Raw genomic sequence first — 7,461 nt, 5'->3', positions numbered from 1 at the left:
ACATAATACAAAAGCGCTATCGATCTTTTTATGTTTTTCAAACATTCTGCCACATGACTCTCTGTCCTCAATGATAAAACATTTTACTGTCCAATAAATACGCTGATTGGAATATCCTGCCGCTATGTCAATTGTCCCTCATCTTGTCAGCATTCATTTTTTATTCCATTTTCACAGTTATGAAATACCTAAATCCCACAAGAGCACTCCAAGTCTTTCGTACATGATAAAATCCATTCATTTCTCTCATTTCTTATTTATTTAAATGATTAACATAAAAATAAAAAAAGTAATCAATAGTCTGTAACAAATGGTACCCTAATATTAACAAAAAATATTTTGTTAATACATAGCCATTATTTTCCTTTGGAACAGCTAGAAAAAAAATTTTTTTTTTTTTTTTTTTATAGATACTTGATGGTTTGTGGGAAGTTTAAGGTAAAGGATCCAAATATTGACCAGGCAGCATAATAATTTGATTTAAAAAATATATTAATTTAATTTTATATTCAATACGTAATTATTCCCTACACTGTAAAAAATTTTTTATTAAATATTTAACACTTTTATGTTTAAATTTAACATTTATTGTGTTAAATTAACACACAAAAGTTTTAAATTAACATAAAAAAGTATTAAATATTTAACACAAAATTTTTCTTGCTTTTTTTAATGATTTTTATTTTTATTTATATATTCCCCAGCTGATTTGAGAAAAAAAATTTTTTTAATACGCTTTTCTGGTTCTGCCAAGCCAAAAAAACTTACAAAAGTTCATATCAGCTCATAAATTCATCTAATAAATTAACAAATAATTTATTTGTGTTCATTTTATTTAAACCGTTTAATATTTTGAGCGTTTACACAATTTTTTTTTCCTAAAAAAAATTTTTTTTAAATTATTTTATATGAATTTTAAAAAAATTTCTTAACACCTTAAATTGAAATAAATTTATGTATTTATAATTATATTACAAACTAATTGCACTTGTTAATTGATTAGTGTAAAAAAAAAAAGTACTTTAGTCTTGCAGAGAAATGGTAGACATGCTCGAATTCAAACTAGTGTTGAGGCCTCCATCATTTCCGCGGAATAAATGTTCGAAATGCTGTACGTAAGACTGACAATGCTCCCCGCGGGTAAATGCTGTTGTATTATGTAACCTGACGTTGCGTTGTTCGAAAAATTTATAAACGGAATGGAATATAGTCGGGTCGTTGAGCGCTTTGGCGGCCTCGAGAAATTTTCTGGCTGATACCTGGTCCGCCATTCCTACTGACCGTACGTACCTACGTAATTTTTTATTAAAGTTATGACTATGACTTTAATATTCTGAGCAATATTGCAATGTCTATTGATTAATTACACAGCTAGTTGGTTGAGAGTAAATACCTCAAGGCAGGAAGTATATGGCCCTTGGATAACAGAACTTCAATTATTTCCTCATGCGCGCTCCCTAAACGTTTTAACATGTCCAGTGCTAATTGATGAGCCGCAGGGTACAAATTTTCCAAGGATAAAAGCAAACAAGCCAATGGTTTTGAGTCAGCTACAACGTGGTACTGGAGCAACTGATGCAACTGATAGTACGCTTTGCGTTGAACTAAAGTCGTTATTACTAACTCGTATATAAAATGTTGGACTGGTATTCCATGTTCTACTAATGACCTTTTTTTGTATAAACATAAAGTACAATTTTTTTTTTATTTATCAAAACTATTTTTAAACTAGCTCTAAAAAATAAAAAACAATTTCCTACTAATAATATTGTTTTTTTTAATAAATAAAAATACTAAGAATTCAACCGAAAATTATTGACCAATTTAATTAATAAAAATTTATTAAATCTACTAATTTTAATTATAAGGAAAATTTTCCTTATTTAATTGATTCAAAATTATGAATTAATAAAAATATGTAAAATAAACTTGAAAAAAATCATAAAAGTTACTTGAATTTTTTTTAAACCATGCCTAAGAACAAATTATTTCCTACCAATGATTTTTTTCTAATTTTTAAAAACTTCAAAAAAATTTTTTCAATGTTTGTAATTAAAAAAAAAAAAATAAACTCTTAAAAATGATGTAAATAATAAAATATAAATGAATAAAACTCACCGAATATACTCCAATAACACCCAAACAACCATCTTCGGTTCAATTAAATCAGCCGAAAATTTTGACAATATGTGTGTGTACATATCACTTTGATCCAGCAGCAATTTATATGAAAGGTCCTCGAATACTTCTGTATTTTTAGATACATTTTGCAAAGGTGTACCCATCTGAAATAAAATAAATTATATGTAATTATAATTATAATTAATACTGAATATTTAAGCATTGATAAATAATTGATAAATAAAAAATACCTGGCTTTGAATTTCATTTTCCAAGTGACCCCGATATACAGAATCAATTTTATCAAAGATAGCTGGTATGTCTATCAGCGTCATAGGCAAATCATTAACATAATTCTGCAGTACTTGTAACAGAATAGGTTTAGCGTCTTTCCGCTGGATTATGAATTCAACCAACTGAACCTTATCATTGATAAGCTTCATCAAAGCTTCTAGGTGCAATTCGATGTACCTGTGCAGTCAAGGAATTTTTAATTAAATTATTACAATTATCAATCGGTTAAACTACAAAGCAGTTTAATCTTCAATTTGTAAATTAACTAATTGTTTATCGCGATATTTACCACAAGCATCCTAGTTTTATGTCAATAATGATGTTAGGCTGAAAGACGACCCAGTTTTCCGAATCTAGTTATCGTCAGGAAAATATAATTTCGTTAGCGCTTGTAGAGTCGGTACCGTGCTATGTGTTTGATAATTTTATTATAATATTAAATAACAATAATTATAATAATTATTATGATTATTATTTGAAAGGATACAGAGCGGGCAAGGCTGGATAACTTGTTCGGACAGAGTTGCGCCTTGTACTTTAAGATTGTATGGTTTTATTGGTTTTGGTATTGCTACGCTTGTATGATGCATTACTGTGCCATCACTAACTCCTCCTAACATTATGTCAAATATCATTGATGTCTATAAATTCATCAATTATTATGAAATTAAATTGATTGGTAATAAAATTAATAAAAAATAAATTATTAAAAAAAAAAAAGACCTTTGATGCTTGGTGATGAACAATAATTAGATTATCAACAACATTAATAGCAAATCTTCCTCGTAAATCTAATTTTAGTATATGACTTTTTTTTATAGTTAACATTCTGAAAAAAATTTTAGATTAATCTTAATGTTTATTATAATTAATAACTTTTATTTAAAAAAATTTTTTATACGACCAATATTTTCACCATTAGATCTAAGATTTAAATCATTCATTTTGAAATTTTGGCAAAAATTATAATAATTAAAAAAAAACTTACTTATGAACAGTATAAACACAAACATAAGCACTGATGGATTTATTAGCTTCATACTGGTGTCTTAAAACAATAATGCACGGGGTACCGTACAGTACTGCTAAAACTACATCTCTATCGGAAACTGCTAATTTTCCCGGCTTTGCTGGTATTGCTTCCACTGGAATAAAAAAAAAATTTTAATAATTATAAAAAATTATGACTAAATAAAAATGTAAAAAAAAAATTAATAGTTACTTTCAAATTTAGTTATCTTATGTAAATTTCCAGGCGTTATATGCAACGCCTGCATTTGGTTTCCAATAGTACCGGAAGATAATAAAATCATGTTGCTTCTTGGGCAATAAACGTACCAATTAACGCCTAAGCTCAGTGATTTTAGTGCTTTGACACTTCTTTTAGCCGGATTTACCTGCGGATATTTATTTAAAATTTTTTTTTTTTATGAATAAGTTGTAAGAAATTTAATGGAAGTTAATATTTGATATTCACGGAGAATAATTCAACGCCATGGTCAGTTATCAACAAAATTTCATTGCCGTGGATCCAAACGAACCCTTGGATAGTAGCGTTTTTACTCTTACAAACTTGTGAATACTCAACGACATCCAACCCGGTACCCGAGTTATAATTAACGAACTCTACAGATGTGTATGTTCTCTGTATCGCTAAAACATTCATGTCCGCTGAAAATTTTATGGATATTACTTGGCCCTTATCTTCCATTTTAAATGTAAATACATCGCTTGGTCCTGTTACTGTTGTTACTCCTCCAGATCTTACTGCGAAGACCTGAATAATAATTTGTTATTTATTATTTTATTATTTTAACTCAAAAATATTTTTTTTTTTTTTTTCATTATCTGTCTGTCAAAAATATTCTAAAAATTATTAAATATCTATGACATTAAAGTTAGCTGTCACTTGACAATTTTTTAATTTTTTTTAATAAATAAATTTGCTCCAAAAAATTATTTTTAAAAAATTACATTTGTAGCTTTTTAAAATTTCTAAATGTCAATTTTTTTTATAAATTTTTTTTTTGCTATAATTTATTTGTTATAAAAATTATCAATTATCTGCTAAGTTAATTTTCATTAAATATTTGCTAAATTAATTCTAACTGTATGATAAAATTTCACTCCATTAATTAAATTTTGAAAAATGACAAATTCAAATTCTACTCTCAAAGCTAAAAAAAAAATAAATAAATAAATACCTGATGTTTGGAGTCATCAAAAAAAACATTATTGACACAAGTAAGAGATTCAAATCTCACAGGACTGACAGATAACTCCAAATAATAATTGTCATTGCCCCCGTCATCGTCCTTAGGCTCGGCGGCCGCCATTTTTTAGCGCGCCAAAAACTAAAACAAAAAAAAAAACTATTAAAATTAAAACTTCAACAATTAAATTTGACGTTTGCCTGACAATAACTCTTACTTGCAGAGTAAACACACTGAAAAACACCAATATAAAAGAAACAGCTGACCAATCTCAAGCAATAGTAAACTCAAACTGCGCAGTCACGGTACTGTTCACAAGATGGCGGCACCGACCGGTCCGCGCGCCTTATTGTGTAGAATTTAGAATTTAAAATATGAATAAAATAATATTGTCAGATGGTGTAAACGCTGGCAGTATCTTACCGACTGTCAGGGGACGTCGGACTGTGCGGATATGTGGAAGGTTGACGCTGGTGTTGATTGTTGGTTGGTGTAGATTGAACGGACGACAGAGTATGTAAACTAAAATACAAGAAAACACAGAAAGAGGTCCTTGGTAATCATCGGTCTGAGTCTGAGGTATCATTAAAGAAAATGGCGGATTAGTTGGTGCTCTAGCAAAAGGGCTGGGACACAGTATTCAGTACCGTCATGATAACGTTACAAGTTAACAATCATTTTATTATTTAAAATTTATTTATAATTGTCCAGTTGTCTTTATTTATTGCTTGATTTTATTGTTTTGCTATTAAGTATTTATTTATTATTTTTATTATTTATTATGTGAAGGTTTATTGTCAATCATAACAATAACAGCGCGTGGTGTTTCGCGAGTGAATTTTGTTGGATTTAAGTGCTAAATTATTTTATCAGCGTATACGTATAAATATATATATATATATATATATATATATATATATATATATATATATATATATATATATATATATATATATATATATATACATACAGATACTACATATTGTATATTGTGGATATAGATGCGAATTCACTGCTGAAAAAGTGACAACTCAAATCAAGGTAATTTTTATTTATTTATTTTCAATTAATAAATTTTTTTTACTTGTTAAAAAAATCTTAATTTAGATTTATTATTTAGATATTTATAGGAGGGTGCTTTTGTTAACCAGGATCATTGATTAGAGTTTCGTGTTAGACACTTGTGGCCATCTATGGATTCCACTGCTCTTATTTTATTTTATTTTATTATTTCTTTAATTTTCTTTATTTATAACGGGATTATTTATGGCCAAGATTATTCATACAGTTTTATTGTTCAATGGGAATTATCTTTTATTATTGGATTTTTTTTTTTTTGGGCTTGATAATGGAGAGTGCTATTTATAATTTTGGAGTAACGGGACTCAGGCCCTTTAAATAAACGGGATTTAGTATAATGAGAAATGATAATTTTTTTTTTCTCGGAATTTATTAATGTCATTAAAGTCAGCAGTCATCAGAAAATTTTTTTTAACAAACAAATTTGCTCCAAAAAATTATTTTTAGAAAATTGCATTTTTTATTTTTTTTTAATTTCTACATGTCAATTTTTTTTTGCCATAATTTATTTAAAAAAAAAAAATTATTAAATATTTGCTAAATTTATTTTAATAATTTATCACGGGTTTTAATAATTTAATTTTAAATGTTTTTTTTTTTTTATGGTTATTGTTCAATTTTTTAAATTAAATTTCACTTATTTCAAATAAGGATAATTGAGTTTCTAAATACACATTTGGATGTTGTGAGATTTTTATAAATTATTACTTTTTTTTTTTTTTTTTTTTTTTTAAATACATTAACATATTTATACCCAATCTCGTTAAAACTTTAGCCATGAAAATTAAATGAGTTTTTAAAAAGTTTTAATGGTATTTGTGTTGAAAAAATATTTATAGTGGTTTTAAATTAATTGAGGAAGAAATTGATTCATTAAAATACTAATTTAATTAATAAATAATTAAAGTCAATACTAGAAAGATACATGAAAAAATAACAGATTGAAAAAAATTTTACAAGTTGTAAAAAGTTAATAGAATTTCGATCAATTAAATATTTAAATGTGCCCTGTTATAAAAAAATTTTTAAGCTGTTAGATATTAATTAAATTATTGGGAAAAAATGATAATTGTCACTGTAAATTATTAATAATTTAATTTAAAAAAAACAATGGAATTTCCGTCCAAAGGTTTTTAGTGGAGTAACTAATATTGATTGCATGTTTTGTTAAAATTGAAAGAATTCGTGCATTGAGAGGATTAATTTTATAATAAAGAGGAGTACTTGACGTTCTTCTATTTTGTGAAATTGAATTGATAAGTATTATTCATAATGAAATAATTATTTGCACTTTTAGAGTTAAAAAGTGTAAAAAAATTGAAGTGGTTTAATACACTAGTCACAAAAATTAAGGGATATAAAAAAAATTCCAAATTTTTTGGTGATTTTCAGCGAGCTGTAACTCCGAGGAAAAAGATCGCACAGAAAAAAAAAAAAAGCAAATTGTAGCTCCAAGTGTCTAGTTTTTAGATATGACCATGAAAATTTTTTGTCATCGTCAGGTCTGGAGAAATCCTAAGAAAACTACTGAAAAAAAATTTTTCGAAATTTTTTTCGTCTTAAAAAGGTCTACGGGCTTCAAAAAAATTTTTTTGATTGTTTCGTTTAAAAGCTCTTTTAGTAAATTTAATACCCTTTAATTTGACGTAATCAAAAAGCCTGTACGATAATTTGCCGCGGAGTTATCGTCAATCAAAGCAAAAAAGTTTTTTTTGACTTTGGAAATCAATAACTCTGGAAATAATGACCGTAT

The 7,461-nt window shown here is 26.8% G+C and overlaps 2 protein-coding genes across 6 annotated transcripts in view; one reads left to right on the top strand and one right to left on the bottom strand.

Annotated features, from left to right (window-relative positions):
* Positions 1 to 1,005: 1,005 nt before the first annotated feature.
* Positions 1,006 to 4,954, bottom strand: Bulli (regulator of MON1-CCZ1 complex protein bulli). Of its 2 annotated transcripts, XM_074257087.1 has the most exons (12): positions 4,846 to 4,954; positions 4,620 to 4,769; positions 3,893 to 4,192; positions 3,638 to 3,812; positions 3,404 to 3,560; positions 3,139 to 3,244; positions 2,903 to 3,056; positions 2,705 to 2,768; positions 2,373 to 2,592; positions 2,119 to 2,285; positions 1,394 to 1,669; positions 1,006 to 1,290 (listed from the first exon to the last, which is right to left on the bottom strand). In XM_074257087.1, exons 2-12 carry the CDS (start codon positions 4,749 to 4,751, stop codon positions 1,023 to 1,025), a joined length of 2,019 nt encoding a protein of 672 aa, XP_074113188.1. In that variant the 5' UTR covers positions 4,752 to 4,769; positions 4,846 to 4,954; the 3' UTR covers positions 1,006 to 1,022. The 2 variants fall into 2 exon arrangements, with proteins under 2 accessions (XP_074113188.1, XP_074113186.1); XM_074257085.1 differs by lacking the exon at positions 4,846 to 4,954 and having other exon boundaries at positions 4,620 to 4,825.
* Positions 4,955 to 5,610: 656 nt separating this feature from the next.
* LOC141536506 (uncharacterized) overlaps positions 5,611 to 7,461 on the top strand; it is a 64,376-nt gene continuing 62,525 nt past the window's right edge. For 3 of the 4 annotated variants that reach the window (XM_074257084.1, XM_074257082.1, XM_074257083.1), the window contains exon 1: positions 5,613 to 5,669. The gene's annotated coding sequence lies outside the window, so the exon portion shown is untranslated. Of the gene's footprint in view, positions 5,670 to 7,461 lie in introns of all 4 variants that reach the window. The other variant, XM_074257081.1, reaches the window with a different exon arrangement.

This window comes from Cotesia typhae, unplaced genomic scaffold (assembly GCF_013202065.1).
Source record: "Cotesia typhae breed Kobodo isofemale line unplaced genomic scaffold, CoteBio_Ctyphae scaffold_152, whole genome shotgun sequence".
NCBI lineage: Eukaryota > Metazoa > Arthropoda > Insecta > Hymenoptera > Braconidae > Cotesia > Cotesia typhae.
Note: the sequence above shows the minus strand (reverse complement) of the source record. Positions and strands in the feature narration are given on the sequence as shown.

Excerpts from the sequence above, each read along its gene's own strand:
- Bulli (XM_074257087.1), bottom strand. The coding sequence starts at position 4,751 with ATGGCGGCCGCCGAGCCTAAGGACGATGACGGGGGCAATGACAATTAT. Across the intron at positions 4,193-4,619 it reads TTGATGACTCCAAACATCAG|GTCTTCGCAGTAAGATCTGG; the intron begins GTATTTATTTAT and ends ATTATTATTCAG. Across the intron at positions 1,291-1,393 it reads CATATACTTCCTGCCTTGAG|GTACGTACGGTCAGTAGGAA; the intron begins GTATTTACTCTC and ends AAAATTACGTAG.